General features: G+C 45.7%; 1 protein-coding gene across 5 annotated transcripts in view; it reads left to right on the plus strand.

Annotated features, from left to right (window-relative positions):
- Positions 1-858: 858 nt before the first annotated feature.
- The window catches only part of AGO1 (argonaute RISC component 1), a 37,429-nt gene continuing 17,285 nt past the window's right edge, over positions 859-21,002 (plus strand). For 4 of the 5 annotated variants that reach the window (XR_006221206.1, XR_006221205.1, XR_006221207.1 and 1 more), the window contains exons 1-12: positions 859-1,040; positions 6,155-6,338; positions 9,775-9,895; positions 10,331-10,512; positions 10,914-11,050; positions 11,275-11,409; positions 11,560-11,647; positions 12,507-12,654; positions 16,440-16,559; positions 16,926-17,048; positions 17,186-17,319; positions 20,634-20,818. Coding sequence is in view for 2 of the 5 variants with exons in the window: in XM_042996472.1 (XP_042852406.1) it covers positions 1,016-1,040; positions 6,155-6,338; positions 9,775-9,895; positions 10,331-10,512; positions 10,914-11,050; positions 11,275-11,409; positions 11,560-11,647; positions 12,507-12,654; positions 16,440-16,559; positions 16,926-17,048; positions 17,186-17,319; positions 20,634-20,818 (1,582 nt within the window). In the remaining 3 variants the exon portion in view is untranslated. The remainder of the gene's footprint in view (positions 1,041-6,154; positions 6,339-9,774; positions 9,896-10,330; positions 10,513-10,913; positions 11,051-11,274; positions 11,410-11,559; positions 11,648-12,506; positions 12,655-16,439; positions 16,560-16,925; positions 17,049-17,185; positions 17,320-20,633; positions 20,819-21,002) is intronic. The other variant, XM_007092463.3, reaches the window with a different exon arrangement.

A 21,002-nucleotide genomic window follows, 5' to 3' on the forward strand; every position in this document is an offset into this window, starting at 1 on the left:
GAGTCTATGTAAGGCTCAAAAAGGAAGGGGAGGCCAGTCTCAGATGCCACGGAGAAATAATCAAAAATTATCTTTTGGATTTTGACACTAAAAGTATTTTAAGTGACGTGGTGAGTGCAGAAGCAGATTGACCGAATTCAGGGGTGAGCTCCGGATGAAAAAGCGGAGGCAGGTTCTTCCAAGGTCCCATAGATTGAACTCTGTAGCCACGCTTAAGTTGAGACTGTGACATCTTCCAGCGTAGGCAGGGTCTCTTTCGCATCTGTGGTCCCAGCGCCCAGCACACGGCCTGGAAGAGAGGGTGGCGTCAGTGAGTCCATTGACTAGGGACGGAGAAAGGCTTGGCGGAGGCAGTCTCTTTGCAGCCGAGGCTCGAAGGATGAGGGTGATTGGGAGGAGAGGTGGGAGGCAGGGCCCCTGGGTGATGGGGTGCTCCGAGTGTGTGAGGGGGACCTGGGAATGAGGTGGGGTTTCTGTGATGTGCGTGTGGTTGTGTGCAAATGGGAGGAGGCTGTGTGTAGATTTGGAGAGACCTATTTGGGTAAAACACACAGGGCCAGAGCTGCTGCGGGGTGGGGGGGGATGTTTCCCCTGCTCCACCCCACTTACGCTGCTGCGCGATTCCGCGGCGCCTCTACCGGAGCCCTCCCGCCAGGCTGCATGGCGATGGGTGACCGCCAGGGGCCGCTGCCTCGGGTCCCCGGTGCTCCCGCCCCTCTCCATTGGCCTTTGTTGCCGTCGGAGCGCCCCGCTTGACTCGTTCCCGTCCGCCCCCTGGGCCTGGCGGTCGCGCCTGCGCACTGGCAGCTGGCCGGGCGCTCGCTGGGGGAGCTGCTGCAGGCTCCGCGGCGGCGGCGGCAACGGAGGCTGCGGGGGCAGCGGCGCGAGCGGCCGGGCTTGGGGGGGGTGCCGAGCCCGGCCCGGAAGCCCGAGCAGCTAGAGTGCTGGGTACCTAGGCCCCTCACTCTGGACTCCACAGTCTCCGGGCCGCCTGACCTCCACACGGGTATATGGGATGGAAGCGGGACCCTCGGGAGCAGGTAAGGGCCCCTGGGAGTGGGAGACGGTGAGTGCCCCCAAGGACCGAGGGAATTCCCGCGTGAAGAGCAGGATTTCCGAGTGAGGGGAGGTTTCCTGAGTGAGGAGAGGGGCTTTTATGGGATGGGGGGCCCAGTTTGAAGGTGGCTGTGTGCAGTTCCGGGGGAAACCTTGTGAAGGAAGCCCTGAGACGCGGGCCGTTTATCAAAGCCGTTTATCCCACTCCTAGAGGTGGGAAGTAATCAGGGAGAAGGGCCTGAATGCACGTAAGGACTCCGGGAGATCCTGGGAGGCCTAGGGAGAGGCCCGGCAGGTGGCAGGGGGCGGGCTCCAGGTGTCCAGGATAGGAGGGGGTCACACAGATGGGCCCAGTGCTGCTGCATGCCGGGGGCGGGGGCTCATCCAGGCTGGGCTGGGCTACTGTCTCTTGGGAGAAGGCGCCAGAGCTGGGCTATGAGCTCCGCCCCAGCCGGGCCTGACGCGGGGGCGAGGGTCAGGGGGCGGTGGGTGGGGATCCAGTCCCGGGATTCCCCCCGTTGAGTCTGGGGAGCTGGAGCGGAGGCGCCTGAGCATGCGCGAAGGTGGCAACTTGAAGGGGCTGCCCGAAGTGGTGGGGGCGTGGCTGCCCGAATCCCCCCCACCCCCCACCCCGCCTGATTTGGCTTGGAAAAAGGAGCCCGCTGATGGGATGCATTCTCTAAGGTTAAGCTGGCAGAGTGCAAATGGAAATTATCCCCTTCCCCATCTTTGGGGCTCTTACACTTGATCTTGGAAACCCTCAGTCACAATTTGCCAAGAACGGGTTGAAGGAAACTGCCAAAGTGCCGCCTTATGTCACTGGGATGAGGAATGACTAGGACCAAGGCAATGTTCTGGCGGCGAGTCCTCCTTAGAAAAGGTGTTGGTTACTGAGGGACCAAGGCCGGGACCAGGTTTACCTGAAAGGGGTTGTCTGCCTGGTTTCCTCGTTTGTGGTCCAATAGTTTGTAGACATGGGATCTTTTAATCCAAAGATTATGATTTTTCCATTGAAATGTCTCCTCAGGTGATAGCCTAATGTCTTTCTATATTTTGTGGCTTCTGTTCCCCACTGGGTATTTTTTCTTTTTCCTCTCTCTGCTCCCAAGAAACTGTCAAGGCCATGACATTAGACCCAAGGTTGCCAAGCTTGCCCTTTGTTTGGGGGAGGGGGAATCCTAGGTGGTAGCCTTAACTCCCTGGTATTTACAAGCAATCAGGAGGAAAGGAGATGAAAACAGGAGAAATTGGGGTAGGATTGCCTCAAGAAGACCAGAGTTTCCAGGATAGGCTGTGGGGTAGTGGGACTTGCTGTGTCCTAGGTCTTTTTACCCTTTGATCAGAGGAGCATTCTGGATCTGGGAATCCTTTAGGTCTTGTCTCACTACCTCCTTCCATTTGCTCTAGAGGTGGATATAGGATTTCTATTTAGGACATGAATTTCATTTCTGGTGGAAGAATCTCATTTATGCCAGATCTTAACTTCCTCAAGGAAATAGCTCCTACCAACGTACCCAAGTTATCCGTTTAGTGATCTGCAAGTACTTTGTGACCACTTTCCCCAAAACAAAAGCAACCTTGTAAAGGCTATGTAGGTAGGTCTTCAGGTAGAGTGCAGGGAGCAACTGACTTCAGAAAACTACTTCCTCCTTCCCTCTGGCTTCTTTCTCCATTCTAAGAACTCTCCTGGTTTTCTAGGCTGGAGACTATTTGCAGCAACCTGTGTACTAGAGTAGGAGGAGGTCACAGAGGTCCAGATGGATTGCTGGGAGCTGGCACTCATATCAAACTGCTCATGATTTCTCCTGATGAATTCCTAATGGACTCTGGGGTGATGAAGAAATGGACTTTTTTGTTTGTTACAAGAGATAAACTTCTAGGGAAGGGACTAGAGCCTGGTATCTGGAGTTGGCTGTAGCTTAGTGGGACAGGCTTTGCCTCTTCAAAAGGTGTATTTGGAATTCAGTCTGGAAGCTGTGAATGGCAGGAGCCTATAACTGCCTGCTTCCTAGGCCCAGACTTTTCTCTTGGAAGTTGGAGGACACAGTACACAAAACTAAAGGTATTGGTGCTGGCTTCACTGGACTTATGTCCCAGTGTGTTTTCTGTGCTCAGGTGTGTTCCACTCACATATACTGGATTGGAAGCTCCAGGAGGGTAGAGGTAATGTCTGATTTATCTGTGGAAATAGTGAGTGTCTAGGCCCTGAAACGAAGTACACATTTAGTAATTGAATCACATTCCAGTGTGAACATAAATGGTTAAGCACATATATGGATATCTAATAAGTTGCGTATATTCATGTGTGGACAAATTCTTTTTCGGAGAGATTGGCCTCTTAATCTTTGCTTACTGGACGGCTACCCCAGCCTTGAGTTTGTGTTTTGAATAGGCAGTCTGGCTCCTTAGGAGGTATGTGGGCCTCAGAACTACAGGGAAGGAATCTCTGAGCCAGACCTTTCAGCTCTGTTACTTTTCCTTCTCAGGGCTGGTTGGGATGGGGGAGGAGGAGTGTCCTTTTCATGGCCCCTCCCTCCTTGCTTTTGTCTGCAAGGAAGGGCCCCGCCCCTTTCCCCCAAGGCCCAAGCTTTGTCCTCTGTGCTGGGGCCCTCATCTGCATCACAAAGTGGCCGTCTGTCCCTGTCTGGGTTTGAAGGGAAGTGTCTCCCTTTCTCAGACTAAAAGCTGGGGGCAGGGTGGGGTAAGGGGAGGATTTTGTACAGCTCTAAGGCTTGCAGGGGGATGGGATGGGAGAGAGGTTCTCCCTTTTGCCTTCCCTAGTTTGGGGATGAAAGGGAAGGTGGGGGTTCTCCTGTTTTCCTAAAGCTTCCTTGGAGTGGAGGGTGCCTAAGGCTGAATTTGGTGTGTAGTCCTATTTCTGGGGAAGAGAAGCCTTTGAGGCTAGAGTGTCTGTCCCATCCCCCATTATTTCTACCCAGCCCCCAACTCTAGGGTATGTCTTTTTCCCAAGACTCCACAAATGATTATTCAGCCTGGGAGGCTAAGGAGATGAATGGAACATGAAAACTTGGGGAGGGGAAGGGTGTCTCTTACATCCACCAGGATGTTTATCTTGTTCAGGGTTTATAATTGTTTTTGAGCAGTTTGCAGGTGTTTTGTGTTTGTGTGCTATACATGCTTGTGTGTTCTTTGTGGTGTGTCTGAGGATCTGTTTGTTCATTCATTTATTGCCTGTATGTTGAACACCTATATGCTAGGAGGCAAGATACAGTCCTTGCTCTTGAATAACTCACAATCTAGGGTGGTGTGGGGTATGCATATAAAGGTAAACTGTCTAGGTGTAAGTGTGTGTTTAGGTGTGTATGACAGGAGTGTGTCTGCATCTATCTATTGCTTGTGTGCAATTTCTGTCCAGCTCTTTCTGGGATAGGCACCCAGGTGCTAGTTAGTAGTTAGGCTTTCACTTCCCCATATGGCTGAGTCCTTGAAGGCCTTTTTCCCCCAGGCTGAGCCTTCATTTTTCTGTCTGTGTTTCCCTGTCTGCAGAGTGGGGCTGGGCTTGACAGGTGGTCAGAAGGAGACACAGCAGCTTAGCCCTGGGAATCGTGCCCCTCCCGTGAATGGTTCTGACCTCTTCCTGACCCCTTAGCTGAGGATATGCCCCATCCCCCCAGCCTGGCCGACTGTGAAAGCAGAGCTCTGGTGTTGGGAGGTTCTGGGCTAGTTTATCCCTCTCTCCTCCCACCTGGGCTGGTCCTCTAATGGCAAGGACAATAGTAGCTATGGACAAAGGCTTCTCTTAGACAGCTTCCCTTTTTACTCCCTTTCCCCTCAAGCTAGAAAATAAAACCAGGGGCAGCAACCTAGCTGGTGGGAAGAGAGGAAAAGCAGTGGGAGCTGGCCTTGCCCTAGCCTTTTCCCAAAGGGCCTGCTCTATCTTGAAATTGATCCCTTCTGCTACTGTCTGGGCCCTCTGTGTGGAAGGAGCTATGGCTGTGGAGAGCACCTTGTATTCTCCTTCCTGAAACAAGTATCTCATTATTCTCTAGCATGCTAATGGCCACCTCTCCTTCCCAAGTCCTCTACTGTAGCCTACTCTTGCCTCATTCTCCTGTGTTCTGCCAGTCTTCATTCCCTAGCTTTTTCTTTTGAACTTTTTTATTTATTGTCTCCCCAACTGCAGCCTTATTTCTTACTCACCTTCCCAACTCTAACCTATATGTTGCCCAGGCCCTAACTCCAGCCTTCCCCCCCTTCCAAGATCAAGCCTCTTTCTGCTCTGACTTCCAATTGTGGCTCTTTGTCAGCTCCCTATTTCAGCCTGTCTCCTTTCTTTTGTCTCCAAACTCTGTTTTTTTAAAGCCTTTTCTGCTTTTTTGTCTCTCCAACTTCAGCCTTTCAGTGGCCTCAATCCTTTCTAAAACACTGTCTCCCCTCACATCTCCCTAGCCTGACCTTCTTTGGATCTTCCTCCCACCTACATTGCACAGGAGCATTAAGATGTTGCTGTTTCATGTACAGGATGGTAATGAGTGAAGAGAGCATCTGGCTGGCAGAGAAGACAAGAATTCTTGGTCTACTAGATACCTGATGGAGCCAGGTGTCTTACTCTAAAATAAGGAAGAAAGTTTTATTATTGGGAGCCAGATTTAGCCTCTCTACTTGACATATAATAGGAACGTATTAAATATTCACATGAATTTAAGGTAGATGACAAAGATAATTTTCCTAACTGGAGAGAGGTTTTTAAAAAAATGAATATGGAGAGACACGTAGTGACCCAGTTGGTTAAGCGTTCAACTTCAGCTCAGGTCATGATCTAACACTTCATGAATTTGAGTCCTCCATTTGAGCAGTGTAGAGCCTGCTTCAGATCCTCTGTCTCCCTTTCTCTCTGCTCCTCCCTTGCTCTCTCTCTCTCTCTCTCTCTCAAAAATAAAGAAACATAAAAAAAACCCCAAAAAAACAAAACACATGGATTGACCGAGCCAGTGGAACCCTTCAGTTGGGTTGGGTAGGCAGGAAAGAAGCTTCCCCTATACTTTCCTGTTCCTCTTCTGGGAGGCTTTGTGCCTTCTTTGATCAGAATGGTAAGGAGATGCCAGACTCTACCCTCACCAGCCTCTTTGTCTTGTAGCTGCAGGCGCCTACCTGCCCCCCCTGCAGCAGGTGTTCCAGGCACCTCGCCGGCCTGGCATTGGCACTGTGGGGAAACCAATCAAGCTTCTGGCCAATTACTTTGAGGTGGATATACCTAAGATTGACGTCTACCACTACGAAGTGGATATCAAGCCGGATAAGTGTCCTCGCAGAGTCAACCGGTAAGTGATACACATCTAAGCCACCAAGTCCAGGAGTCTTTACTTTCCTGAGTCTCAGAATCTTGAGAGGATCCAGAGAAAACTGGTAGGGTATGATATCACCAGATTCAAGGAAGTTTTTGAGGAGGTTTAGGTAAGGTAAATGTTGAAAAATATCATTGAATTTGGCTCTGTGGAGATAACTGGTGCCTTTTGCAGAGCAGTTTTAGCAGATTAGTTGGGCTAGTAATCTATAGTCAGTTGAGGGATCAATGGAAGGTAATGTAGTAGGTATTGTGAGAGCAGATTGCCTTTTCTAGATAGCTTACAGTGAAGCATGTGGAGAGAGAATATGTTGGTTAGAGAGGATTTATAGAGGTCAAGTACAATGTGTTGCATGTTGCAGTGTTTGTTAAAATGAATGAATGAAAAGTTTTTAAGAATGAGACGTGGATATGCTTATAAACTGAGGAGAAGTTGTTGGAGAAAGAGGTTAAAGGTACAGGACAGAGAGGAGATGAATGAGTTTCCACTCATTGCTAAGTCAGGAGGACATTACAGGATACATAGTTGGAGGAATTAGCCTTAGAAGAAGCAATATTTCTTTACCAAATTAACTAATTTCATTATTATTTGAAAACTACATATGTACAAAGTAAGAAAAAAGTTAAAATATTAAAAAAAGAATAGCAGTGAAAAATATCTCCTCTTATACTCTGGTCTCTAGTCCCTGAGTCCCTTTCCCTAGAGGCATTCATTGTTACCATTCTTGAGTATGTTTCCATATATTTTTGTATGCATATGCAAGCATGTGTGTATATAGAACATTTTTTAAATGCACAAAATGTAGAACCCTATATGCCTTGTTCTGCACCTTTTTTCCACTGAACAGTATGTATCAGTACATGCATATCTGCCTTTTGCATAGCATCATAGATATTCCATTGAATGGATGTATTATAACTTATTTAATAAATCTGTTGAGGAACATTTAGGTTTAGCTTAAACTTTTGCTACAAAAGTGAAACTGTTGGATATTATTAAATATAGATACATTTTTTGCACTCAAATATGAATGTATCTATAGGATAAAGTTCTAAGAGTAGAATTGCTGGCATAATACTTGGAAAAATTTTGAGGGGTGCCTGGGTGGCTCAGTTGGTTAAGCGTCCGAGTTCAGGTCAGGTCAGGTCATGATCTGGAGGTTTGGAGTTTGAGCCCCACATTGGGCTTTGGGCTGACCACTTGGAGCCTGAAGCCTGCTTCGGATTCTGTATGTGTGTGTGTCTCTCTCTCCACCTCTGCTCTGCTCATGCTCTGTCTCTCTCTCAAAAATAAACATTAAAAAATTTTTTTGAGGAACACCTGGGTAGCTCAGTCGGTTAGCATTTGAGTCTTGATTTCAGCTCGGGTTGTGATCTTATGTTTTGTGGATTTGAGCCCCACGTTGGGCTCTGTGCTGACAGTGCAGAGCCTGCTTGGGATTCTTTCTCTCCCTGTCTCTGCTGCTGCCCCCCTCCACCCCCATTAAATAAATAAACTTAAAAAAGAAAGAGAAATTTTGAGATATTACCAATTTTTGTTTTAGGGTAAGTTGTACCAATTTATACTCCCATCATCAAAGTATCAGAGTGCCCCTTCCCATAACTGCACCCATCCAGTATATTGGATTTTTTGACCTTTGGAATTATGATAAGTAGAAAATTATATCTTGGTCCAGTTTTATTTTCTAAAAAATTTTTAAAGTAATCTCTGTGCCCATTTTGGGGCTTGAACTCACAAACCTGAGATCAAGAGTTGCATGTTCTACTGACTGAGCCAGCCAGGTGCCCCAGTCTTGGTCTAATTTTAAATTGTGTTTCTCTAATGAGTGAAGTTGAACGTATTTTCATATTTTTAAAAATTATATATGGAAGGGAAATTTCAAATGTGAGAGGAAAAATAGGAAAAGAGGTGTGCATATGTACATATGTTTATATGTCTGGGAACTTGAAGGTATCCTTGCCTATTTTGTGCTATACTATTTAGTAATTAGAGGTGTTTTGTTTTGTTGTTGTTTTTAATGTTTGTTAATTTTTGAGAGAGGGCACAAGCTGGAGAGGGGCAAAGAGAGAGGGAGACAGAAGATCTGAGGCAGGCTCTGCGCTGTCAGCACAGAGCCCCATGCTGGGCTTGAACCGATAAACTGTGAAATCATGACCTGAGCTGAAGTCCTGAGCAGGATAGGGACAGAGAAAGAGGGAGACACAGAATCTGAAGCAGGCCCCAGGCTCTGAGCCGTTGGTGCAGAGCCTGACACGGGACTCGAACTCACGAGCCGTGAGATCATGACCTGAGCTGAAGTCAGAGGCTTAACTGACTGAGCCACCCAGGTGCCCCTAGAGTTGCTTTTTGATTGGAGGTAGGAATGGGTTCTGGGTTTAGAGGGTAGAGGAGAAAGTTTGGCAGTCTGTAAGGAATGAATGTGATTAGGGACATTAAAGAGATTGATCGGTAGCACTAAAGCCTAATTGGGATTGAAACCATGTGCTTATAGTTGCTTACAATGTACAATTTGAGTCTTTTTATCAGTAGTATTTAAGAGCTTTGGTTTAGAAAGTGAAGAGGTCAGATAGTTGGATGGATGGTATTTTGAAGGCTAGATGGGCACTCTGGGATCTTAGTGGCAGAGGACAGGAAGTGAAATCAAGAAAGAGATGATAATGAGGTGATAGTAGGGTGGTAGGACTAAGGGCTTCAGAGAGATGGACAAGATGGGGTTCTTCTTCCATAGTTTAGTCCTATTCTAATTCAGATCTCGTCCTCTTTACCTTTTTTGTTTTTTTTTAATGTTTATTTTTTGAGAGAGACAAAGCATGAGTGTGGGAGGAGCAGAGAGAGAGGTAGTTGCAGAATCTGAAGCAGGCTCCAGACTTTGAGCAGTCAGCACAGAGCCTGACATGGGGCTTGACCTCACCAACTGTGAGATCATGACCTGAGCCGAAGTCGGACATTCAACCGACTGAGCCACCCAGGCGTCCCTCATCTACCTTTTATATGTCTCAGCTCAGGGATTGGAGCTGTCTGGATTCTATTCCTGATTCTAGATAGACCCTGGGAGTAATCCCCTTTCCCCTCTGCCTCCTTCTCTGCTCAGAAGGCACTCGTACCTACCTACTCTTTTAGATCCTTCAGAGTCTTGAGATCCTCTAGAGATCTGAGAACCAGAAGCATCCCTTGATAGCTTGTTAGAACTGTAGAATTTCAGGCTTTGCTCTAGACTTGAATTAGAATCTCCATTGTAATAAAATCTCCAGGTGATTCATATGAATGTTGATGTTTGAGAAGCACTGCTATAGAGTAGATGAGATTAGAGTAGCTGTTAGGAGGGGATGGACATTACCTGAACGTTGAATTACTTCCAAGAGCTTGAAGTAGTAGTCTCTCAGCTTCTACAGGCTGCTCCTATCCCCCACAGGGAAGTGGTGGAATACATGGTCCAGCATTTCAAGCCTCAGATCTTTGGTGATCGCAAACCTGTGTATGATGGGAAGAAGAACATTTACACTGTCACAGCACTGCCCATTGGCAATGAACGGGTAAGTTGAGAGTCAGACTAGACCTGTGTCAGGGATCTGGGGTGGGACAGAACTCGTTTAAGCCTATTAGAGTTTGGCAGTCTAGAAATCCTTTTCATCTTTTATGATGAGAAAGTGTGTATTAGGGTGAGGGATGGGTAGATGCTGATGTTTATTTAGCTTACTGTATGTCTGTCCCTACCCAAACAGACTGAGATTAGACTTAAAATAGACCTAAAGGACTTCTGCTAGGTGTGGTTGAGAGGGACAGAAGCACTGAACTAAGGTGGCTAGAGACTAAACGGCTGAATTTCCTCTGAAGTCTTCACTGTGAGCCCCTGTCGGTTTAAGGAGCAGATTCTTGGCAGATCTGTGTGGTTGGGGACAGTTGGGGCAACACCAGGAATGTTGGATTGTTGGAAAGCATTGACAATCCTTCACTCCTTTCTTTTGAAGGTTGACTTTGAGGTGACAATCCCTGGGGAAGGGAAGGATCGAATCTTCAAGGTTTCCATCAAGTGGCTGGCTATTGTTAGCTGGCGCATGCTCCATGAGGCCCTGGTTAGTGGCCAGATCCCTGTTCCCTTGGAGTCTGTGCAAGCCCTGGATGTGGCCATGAGGCACCTGGCATCCATGAGGTACTGGGTGTAGTTAGTATCTGGGCTAGTAGTGGTGGCAGAACTGCTATGTGGGGTTGGGGGGTAAAATGAGCACATACTAAGGTCCCACAGTATGCCTTTCAAATAAAACATTCTTTGAAGCCCTACCATATGCCAAGTGGTATGCATATACATTTAGGTGGTTTAAAGCCTTGGCCCTGTCCCTTTTAGATATCTTTGGACCTTCACCCCATCTGTCCCTGCAGGACAGAGAAAGGATAGAGACTTGCACAAGGTCAGTCATACAACTAGTAAAGGATCAGAGCTGGAATTAAAGCCCTGGTGTCCTGCCTTCCAGGCCAGGGCTCCTCCGTGCCCAGGATGCCTCACAGGGTGGGGGCCTGTGCCCGAGGGACCAGTTCTCTGCCTGTCCCTGCCAGGTACACCCCCGTGGGCCGCTCCTTCTTCTCACCGCCTGAGGGCTACTACCACCCGCTGGGGGGTGGGCGCGAGGTCTGGTTCGGCTTTCACCAGTCTGTGCGCCCTGCCATGTGGAAGATGATGCTCAACATTGACGGTGAGTGGGGAGAGCTATGGAGCCAGGGGCACCCTGAGTCCAGTGACCACACTCCCAGCCTCATCCCTCCCAGCTCTGCAACCACACTCCTAGTCTAATCCCTAAAGCCCTGGTACCCCTCCCCCATCCCGATACCCTATAAGGAAGAGGGTGTAAAGAACAGTGCCTCCATTTATACTGAAAGACTGAACCTAAGTTGAGCTCTACCCACCCTGTCCCCACAGTCTCAGCCACTGCCTTCTATAAGGCGCAGCCAGTGATTGAGTTCATGTGTGAGGTGCTGGACATCAGGAACATAGATGAGCAGCCCAAACCCCTCACGGACTCTCAGCGTGTACGCTTCACCAAGGAGATCAAAGGTGAGGACCCAACCAGGTGGGGAAGGGAAACGGCACTACTTTCTCTTTAGTCCTAAAAGGAAATCCCCTTGGGATATGTTCAGGGGAGAGGCCAAGCCTGGTTGCATGAACAGCCTTTTCCAACCTTGACTGGCAGTGTGTGTATCCCAGGTCTGAAGGTGGAAGTGACCCACTGTGGACAGATGAAGAGGAAATACCGTGTGTGTAATGTTACCCGCCGCCCTGCCAGCCATCAGACGTGAGTTGACAGGCTGCTAAGCCATACCATTAGTGGAAGAGAGCTGATATTTCAGCATACTCCTTTCACTTCCTGTGCCCTCCCCCATTGGTCCTGAGGATGAGCCCTGTTTTTCAAGATAAACTTTGGTATCCCTCCTCCAACCTTCCCAGATCCTTGATACTCTCCTTACCATTTTTACCTTCTTGGTCTCCACCTCTCCTCCTTGGTCCTTTATTATGGAGCAGGAGTCTTCCCCTGACTGCTGTCTCAGTTCTGTTCTTTCTCAACTTACTCTTCCACCTGAAAGAGAAAGCTAGGCTCCTGGGCTCATTCCATCTACCTTCTTTTTTTTTTTTTTTTTTTTTTAATTTTTTTTTTTAACGTTTATTTATTTTTGAGACAGAGAGAGACAGAGCATGAATGGGGGAGGGGCAGAGAGAGAGGGAGACACAGAATCGGAAACAGCCTCCAGGCTCTGAGCCATCTGCCCAGAGCCTGATGCGGGGCTCGAACTCACGGACTGCGAGATCATGACCTGAGCCGAAGTCGGACGCTTAACCGACTGAGCCACCCAGGCGCCCCCCATCTACCTTCTTGACCTTAGACTACTGGTCTGTGAGTGCCTATTGGATACTGGGCTTTATGCTCAGCACTAGAAATGCAAATGAGTCAGATATGGTCTTGACTGTTGTGGAACTTGCCTCTCAAATCTTTGGCTTTACTCTGGGAGCCCTGTATTGCCTGCTTTCCCACGAGTGGCAATGCTCAAAGAGTCTGGATAGGGATGAAGCCAAGTCTGGGACTTCCCATGGTTGTAAGTCTAAAGAGGTGGGATTAAATGCTGGGCCCTGACACCTTCTTCCCTTCGCCCAAACAGGTTTCCCTTGCAGTTGGAGAGTGGACAGACTGTGGAGTGCACAGTGGCACAGTATTTCAAGCAGAAATATAACCTTCAGCTCAAGTATCCCCACCTGCCCTGCCTGCAAGTTGGCCAGGAACAAAAGCATACCTACCTGCCCCTAGAGGTGAGGCTGCCAAGTAATGGCTGGGCTGGAGAACAAGCATTGTACCTGTGCACTAATCATAAGAGTTCTGTTCTTCCATTCGTAGTCTCTTACTCTCATTTTGAAGTTAGGAAAATTGACATTCTGAGAGGCATGAGGTCATTCTGTGAAATGTAGGCCCCATTCTTACCTGCTACGTTCTTTCATTATCCCTCATCCTGCTCTCATGTTCTTTCAGGACTGCCAGGCAGAGGTAAAAGCTGTGTTTACTATTTAATAAATAATTAGTTCATTCAGGACAGATATTTCAGATACCCACATTCATGTCCTTTTAATTTCTCTTACCCTGTCTGGAGCTGGGGATCCTAAATGACCTAGAGATGTAAGTATACCTTATTTTGCAGAAAATGGAGATAGGTATTACCTATAATGTGAATTCTATTCATGTTATCAATGTGATGATCAATGTGTCCTTTTGAAAAAGTTTTAGTCCCAAGATTGATCGTATTTTTATGCTTCAGACCTTTGAAATCCTGCAATTAAAGAATAGTAATGCTATTTAAGCCATAGAATACAAATGCAGAGTCATTGGGCTATATTTGATTTGGTATACACACACTAGCCAAAATGTCTTTGGAGAAATTATTGCTGACTACTTCATTGTTTAGTCTAGTGCTACCCAAAATGTGGTCTGTAGACCAATAGCATAGATATTACCTGGGTAGGAGCTTGTTTGAAATGCAGAATCTTAGGTTCCACCTAGAACTATTGAATCAAAATCTGTCTTAACAGAATCCAAAGAGGACTCATGAACGTTAAAATTGGAGAAGCACTAACCTAGAATGACATCTTACTCTGTTCCCATAGCAGGAGTCAGATAGCTGGGACCAAAGCTCAAGCCTTCTGTGAGCTTCTAGGATTAAAAAAAAAAAAATTTTTTATGTTGATTTCATTTTTGAGAGACAGAGACAGAGTGCAAATGAGGGAAGGGCAGAGAGAGAGGGAGACACAATTCAGAGAAGGCCGCAAGCTCTGAGTTGTCAGCACAGAGCCTGATGCAGGGCTCAAAGCCGTGAACTGCAAGATCATGACCTGAACCAAAGTCAGATGCTTAACTGACTGAACCACCCAGGAGCCCCTAGGATTTTAGAACTAGCCAGAGGGAATTAGGCTGAGAAGCGATGAGATCCCAAAACCCGAAAGAACTCTGACTTTAGTTAATAGCTGGTGATACATGGAAAGTGAGAGGAAGGCAGTATGTTCTTTTGAGGTGTAAACAAGAGTCTTCAGGGACAATCCCAGCTTAGGCTATCTACTGTAAGCTAAATTATGTTAAATATATTGTCAGCAAATTAACATTACTTTTGTTGAAACATTAGTTTCCAAGGGGAATAATTTATATAATGTATATTTTTATTCTTGTTGTTTGTTTATTTAACAAATATTTATTGAGCTCCTACCGTGTGTCATATGCTCTTTTAGGTGCTGGGAATGTAGAGATTAACAAGACAGACAAGGTCCCTGCTGTCACGGAGCTTACGTTCTAGAAGGGGGAGATAGACAATAAATTGATAAATAAGATAGTTTCAGATGGTGGTAAGTGGTATAAGAATAATAAAACAGATTAAGGGGATAGAGGTAAAGGAGGAGGGGGTTGGAGAGCCACTTTAGTTATTGTACTCAGGGAGGTCCTTTTGTAGGAGACATTTGAGTCCTAAACTATGAGACAGAACCAATCTCGTAATAACCTGAGGAAAGAACCTTTCAGGCAGGAGGTAAATAATAAGTACAAAGGTTCTAAAGCAGCAGGGAACTTGGATTTTTTGAGAAATAGAGAGAAGGCCATAGTGGCTGGCGTGTGGTATATGAGGGGAAAAGTAGTAGGGGATGATTTCAGAGAGAGGTACAGGGTCTTATCATGTAGGCTTTTATAGCCAGGTGGATTTTTTTAAGAATAACTTTATCGAAATATAATCCATATACCATAAAATTTACCCTCTTCAAATGTACAATTCAGTGGTTTTTAGTATATTCAGAGTCGTATAACCATCATCATTATCTGATTGTAAAACATTTTCATCATCCCCAGAAGAAAACCTATACCCATTAGCAGTCACTTACATTCCTACTCTCTACCAACCAGCCCCTAGTAACCACTAATCTATTTCTGTCTTTGTGCATTTGTCTATTATGGACATTTCATATGAATGGAATTATATGTGGCTTTCTTTTGACTGGCATATTCACTTAGCATAATGTCTTCAAGGTTCATTATACTGTAGCATGTGTCAGGATTTTCCTCCTTTTTAAGGCTGAATAATATTCTATGTATATACCACTTTTAAAAAAATGCATTCATTCATTGATGGACACTTAGGTTGTTTCTACTTGTTTAGCTGTTATGAATAATGCTGCTATGATTATATGTGTACAGTATTCATTCTAGTCTCTGCTTTCACTTTTTTTGAGTATGTACTCAGAAGTGGATTTACTGAATCATGGTAATTCTGTGTTTAATTTTTTGAGGAATCCCCATACTGTTTTCTACAGTGGCTGTACCATTTTACATTCCACCAGCAATGCACAAGAGTTTCAATTTCTCCACATCCTTGCTTTTAGTCTTTTCCTAGTGTTGATTCTGTAGCTGAAATCATCAATCAAGAATGCTACAACTTTAAGGTGCTTTTAAGAGAGCAACCTTGTAATTTTTGACAATTCTGGATTTTTATTAATTGAATTGACTAATTTGTGTATTCTTTGGGATATGGAATTTAAAGGCAGGTGACTTTGTTCTGCGTTTCCCTCTCATTGTTCAGCATGAAGTTTGGAAATTAGAAGGAAAACCAGCACTTACATAGTGTTGGCCCTGTGGGAACAAGTTATATATTTCATTTTGTCTGAATCCTCACAGCAACCCCCATAGATAGCTAATGCTTTCTCCCATGACTGAAATTAAAGAAGCATAGTCTCAGAGTAGTTAAGAGACCTGCCCAAGGTAATATCACCTAGAAATGGCAAAGCTGGGCTTCAGATTCAAATCTTCCCAACCTGCTGGCTCTCTCTACTCTCCAAAAAGGCTTCCTGTTCATGGCATCCTGAATATAGTATATTGGGGAATGGAAGTCTTTCACATTGCTAGAAAGTCTTTTCTGATCTCCACTGTGTTCTCTTGGGCCCCAAACAGAGGAACACATGACAGGATATTCCTCACACCAACAGAGGATGCTGTCAGCCAACTGAGACAGTGGTTTCTGTAGTCCAGGGCTCAGTGATCATCTGTAGGCTGGGGCTCAAGCATTAAGAATCATTTCTAGTTTTCCTGGTGAGTTGCAGGGGAGCAACTGACTGCTTGTCACCATTGGAGAGCTGTCTATTACCTTAAGAATCCAGTTTGTGTACATTGAGTTTTTTAGTATGCAGAAGAGCTGTTTACTGGGTCATTTGGTAAATAATAATTCATGCTAGAGTTTACTGAGTGTTTACTGTGTTCCAGAATTGTACTCAGTCCTTTAAGTGCTTTATTTTATTTAGTCTCCAAACAGCCCTATGAGTTTGTTTCTGTTCTCCCCAATTAACATGAGACCTGGGCCCAGATCTGGCTCTGGATCCCAACCTCTTAATGACAAAGTGGCTATATTGCCTTTGTATTGCAAGTGGATATTTTCTAACTTACCTATCTCTGCACAGGGGATTTTGCAGTCCCGTTCCCAGGGCTGACAGCCAAGGTCTCTTCCCTTATTGTGGGGCTCTGGGTACAGGGTGGACTGTACTCAAGCCAGAGCTACCTGTCCTTCTCGTTTCCTCAGGTCTGTAACATTGTGGCTGGGCAGCGCTGCATTAAGAAGTTGACCGACAACCAGACTTCGACCATGATAAAGGCTACAGCTAGGTCGGCCCCAGACAGACAGGAGGAGATTAGCCGCCTGGTCAGTAGGGCTGCAGAGAAATGTATGCTTGGTTGCTCAGTCATTGGGGCCCCTGGTAGCATAGATGCTTTTCTGCCTTGGCAGGATCCTCAGGAGAACACAAGTCTGGATTTCTTGCCTGGGATTCCATAGGACTGCTCTTGTTTCTTGACCCTGTAGCTACTTGGCTTCCTATTTCTTTTTCCCTCCTGTATTACTTCCCTGTGTTATCCACTCCCACTTACTTCATTTTCCACTTTCCCCCCTTTTTTAGGGCTATTACTTGCCAGCCCCAGCTGCTCTTCAGGGCTTTCTCCTTGGGACCCAGAGGGTGAGCAGTATTGCCAAGCTGCTGCTCCCCTGAGATCCCCTTCTTTTGTCTTACAGATGAAGAATGCCAGCTACAATCTAGATCCCTACATCCAGGAATTTGGGATCAAAGTGAAGGATGACATGACGGAGGTGACAGGGCGAGTGCTGCCGGCGCCCATCTTGCAGTACGGCGGCCGGGTGAGCAGGGTCAGGGCCAGACAACATCTCTGGGGCATATGGTGGGGGGAGTTGGGTTATGTTTCCAGGGGCTTTTGTTCCCCTACTCACCTGGCTCTACTGAGGCTCACCTGGACGCCCCCTCTGCCTATCCCCAGAACCGGGCCATTGCCACACCTAATCAGGGTGTCTGGGACATGCGGGGAAAACAGTTCTACAATGGGATTGAGATCAAAGTCTGGGCCATCGCCTGCTTCGCACCCCAAAAGCAGTGTCGAGAAGAGGTGCTCAAGTAAGGAGGGTTGGGTGTATGGGTGGAAGGGTGGGAAGGACCTTAGAGCTGCCTACCTTCCCCTATATAGCCACAAAGAGCCAAGATTTGTTCTGTAGTCTTCTTTCTGACTTTTGACCCTGCTTCCTTGTTCTTTCTGGCTCAAACTTTTACCTGCTCCTTTTCTGTCCATCTGTGGTCAGAAGTCTTGATGAGGAGCTGTATCTGTGTCAGAGATGATTTCAGGGCATGAATCTCCTGAGGGGGGCCTGAATTATTTTATTGTTATAATTATTAACATTGGTAGTAAATAATAGTAGTGATGACCATAGTGTTGTACCAGCACCATACCTAATTTTATGTTCTCTCATTTCATCTTCACAGTGAGTAGGTGGTGGTATTTCCATTTTCAGGAAACTGAGGCTCAAAGAGTATCTTGTACAAGGTTTGCATATCAAGAAAGTGTCAGAGTTGGGATCAAATTAGATCTGAGGTTTCTAAGTTTCTATTCCTCATTGGAAACAAAAGGTTCTCTGAGCTATTCTCTCCTATGCATACAATTTTTTCATTCAAGTCCAAGTGACCTGAATTAGATGAACATGAGTTGTAAGGGCCTCTTAGCTACCTGTGGCTGAGAGACTAGGAATAGATGACAGCAATGAAGAAAATGATACAGCCAAATGGTTTAAAGGAACATTTTAGGGGAGTAATGGTCTTGGGTGAATGAATAAATAGTAAAGAAGTAACTGACTTTTCCCTGCAGTCTTATTATAATAATTATTATTATTTTTTTAATGTTTTATTATTTATTTTTGAGAGTGAGAGGGACAGAACACAAGTGGGGAAGGGAAAGAGAGAGAGAGGGAGACACAGAATTCAAAGCTTTCTGAACTGTCAGCACAGAGCCTGATGTGGGGCTTGAACTCACCAACTGTGAGATCATGACCTGAGCCGAAGTTGGACTCTTAACCGACTGAGCCACCCAGGCACTCCCCCTGCAGTCTTATTATTAATGAGGTATTTCAAATACCACAAAATTAACCCATTTAAAGTGTACAGTTGATTAGTGCCTGCATTCTTTTGAAGCAGTGGCTTCTTTTCACTCTGCGTCCAGAATAGGGTCAGTGCACTCCTAGGCTGAGGAAGAGCTGGTGGAGCTGACCACTTTCGTTATTGACAAGGATGTTAGAGCTTTGTGCCCTGGCAGGTTCAGCTGGCTTTGGGATTTTAATGAGAATTAGTTACAGTAGCACCTGATGAATGTGGGGACTCTGGCTGCCCTGCCTGTCCTTCTCCCCTCTGCTCTCAGATGCCGACTACTACCATCATACTTACAGTTTCTTTTAAATGAGTTCCTCTTGTCTCCTTTCCTGGGTTTTTGGGACTTTAGCACCATTTGGGTCAAGCCATTCCCAGCCTTGGCCTAACATTGGAGAGTTGGCCCACAGCAATATTGGAAAGGCTCCCAGCTCTCTGCCTTTGTGTCACCTTATTGGAAGATAAATTTTTTTGTGTGCTTCTCTCTTATTCCCATGTCCAGTTCGAGAAACAATCCATTGTTTTGGATATTTTGGGGTACAGAAACTAATAAACCTAGAATCTTGGAATTGGGAGTCAGTTCATCAGACATCCCATTCTCTCAGTATCCTCAGATGCAAGGGGTAAGAATATGGCTTGTATACCTGCATCAGTGGTACCTAGTTGGATGTTTGGTTCTAGGCTAAAGATTAAAATCTGGGAGTCTGAAGGTATGGCAGTGGATGAGATTGTCCAGGAAGAATGTAAATAGTGAACAGAAGCTAAAGACAGAACTCTGAGGATCTAGAAAGGAAATAGAGCAAAGTTCCTAACTGTGTATGAGGGATGGGATCCCCAGAGTACAGGAAAAGGCATCCTTTCTACTGAGACAGAGGGAGAAGAGGTGGCTGTGGAGGTGTATAAATTGGTAATTAGGGATGGATGAGGGTGTCCTAGGGTCAACCCTCAGCATTTTACTTCTGGCTAAAGAAGTCTTGTTACCTCAGCTATATCACTTTTAGGACAGGATTTCAAGACCTTCTCCATTCTAGACTTTTTTTTTTTTTTTTTTAATTTTTTTTTTTAACGTTTATTTATTTTTGAGACAGAGAGAGACAGAGCATGAACAGGGGAGGAGCAGAGAGAGAGGGAGACACAGAATCTGAAACAGGCTCCAGGCTCTGAGCTGTCAGCACAGAGCCCGACGCGGGGCTTGAACTCACGGACCGTGAGATCATGACCTGAGCCGAAGTCGGACGCTTAACCGACCAAGCCACCCAGGCGCCCCTCCATTCTAGACTTCTTTAAACACATCGTGGTCCCCAGCACAGGACACAGTATACCAAGTGTGATCTGGTGGTAGAGAGAAGATTGGGAATACCACTTTCTGTGAAGTAGAGACCCACTTATTAAATTTGACTTATTAAATTTGATGTTCCTTTATATCCTCAATCCTAGTTCCATTCCTGCCTTCTGATGTAGCCACTGTCATGAACTATCATGACCTTCCTATCTAATTTATATATTTTGTAAACCTATATATATATGCTTTTAAATTTTATATGATAGTATCATACTGTATTTATTTTGTGTGTGTGTTTACTAAATATGTTAAAAAATATTTATTTTCTTACTATATAGACTTTTGAATCTATCGTATTGCTATTTGTATGGTATATAATGTCCCCTAAACAATTCCTTTTATTGTCTACTTGTATATTGCTTTTAATCTGAATGTAGGATTTTCACAAGTTAAATTTCCTGCTACCCATTTCAATTTGTTACTGTATTTATGTAGTTAGATTTTTTAAAATCTGCTACATATGTACCCTTTCTTCCTTTCATAGGGCAAAGCCCTAAAGCCAAAGAAAAGAAGCTTGTTTAATTATTTGCTCTTAGGTCTCAAAGAATCAGTAGGGGAGGAGGGAATTCATTTTTACTGAGCACCTCCTGTGCTGTGATCACTGTTGGAGCTTCTTTTAATATGAGCAGAAGCCTTTCTCTTGGGCATTTGCCTATTGCTATGGACTTAGTGCACAGGAATCAATTGCTGATTGGGACAAGGTGGAGACTCAATTCCCACAGATTCTTTCTCTGGGCTCCCTTGGCTCTCTGTTTGCACCATTAAATACTTAGCAAGCTTGGTTTTGTCCTACTCAACTACAAATGTGTTTTTTACACTGGCTGTGATCATATCTCATTTATCTCAGAATCTCTCAGTGGTTATCATAGTGCTAGGTACCTAAGATGGAGGCATTTATTCAGAGGTATTAAAGTGGGACTCACTGCCTCCTGTCATGATCATACTTGTGCTGCAGGAACTTCACAGACCAGCTGCGGAAGATTTCCAAGGATGCAGGGATGCCCATCCAGGGCCAGCCTTGCTTCTGCAAATATGCGCAGGGGGCAGACAGCGTGGAGCCCATGTTCCGGCATCTCAAGAACACCTACTCAGGGCTGCAGCTCATTATCGTCATCCTGCCAGGGAAGACGCCAGTGTATGGTACAGTTCTCTGGGGACAGTGATAATGAAGATAGGACTCTTCTCAGGGTAGCTCCCTGGAGGCTCCTAGGGAGGACTCAGTGTGGGTTCTTTGATCCAGCCAGAGTTCTTCCTTAATGTCATTATTCCTTTTATAGGAGAAATATCAGCCTATATGAGCCATTGAATCATCCCAGGTCCTGCT

Source organism: Panthera tigris, chromosome C1 (genome assembly GCF_018350195.1).
Source record: "Panthera tigris isolate Pti1 chromosome C1, P.tigris_Pti1_mat1.1, whole genome shotgun sequence".
Classification (NCBI taxonomy): Eukaryota; Metazoa; Chordata; class Mammalia; order Carnivora; family Felidae; genus Panthera; species Panthera tigris.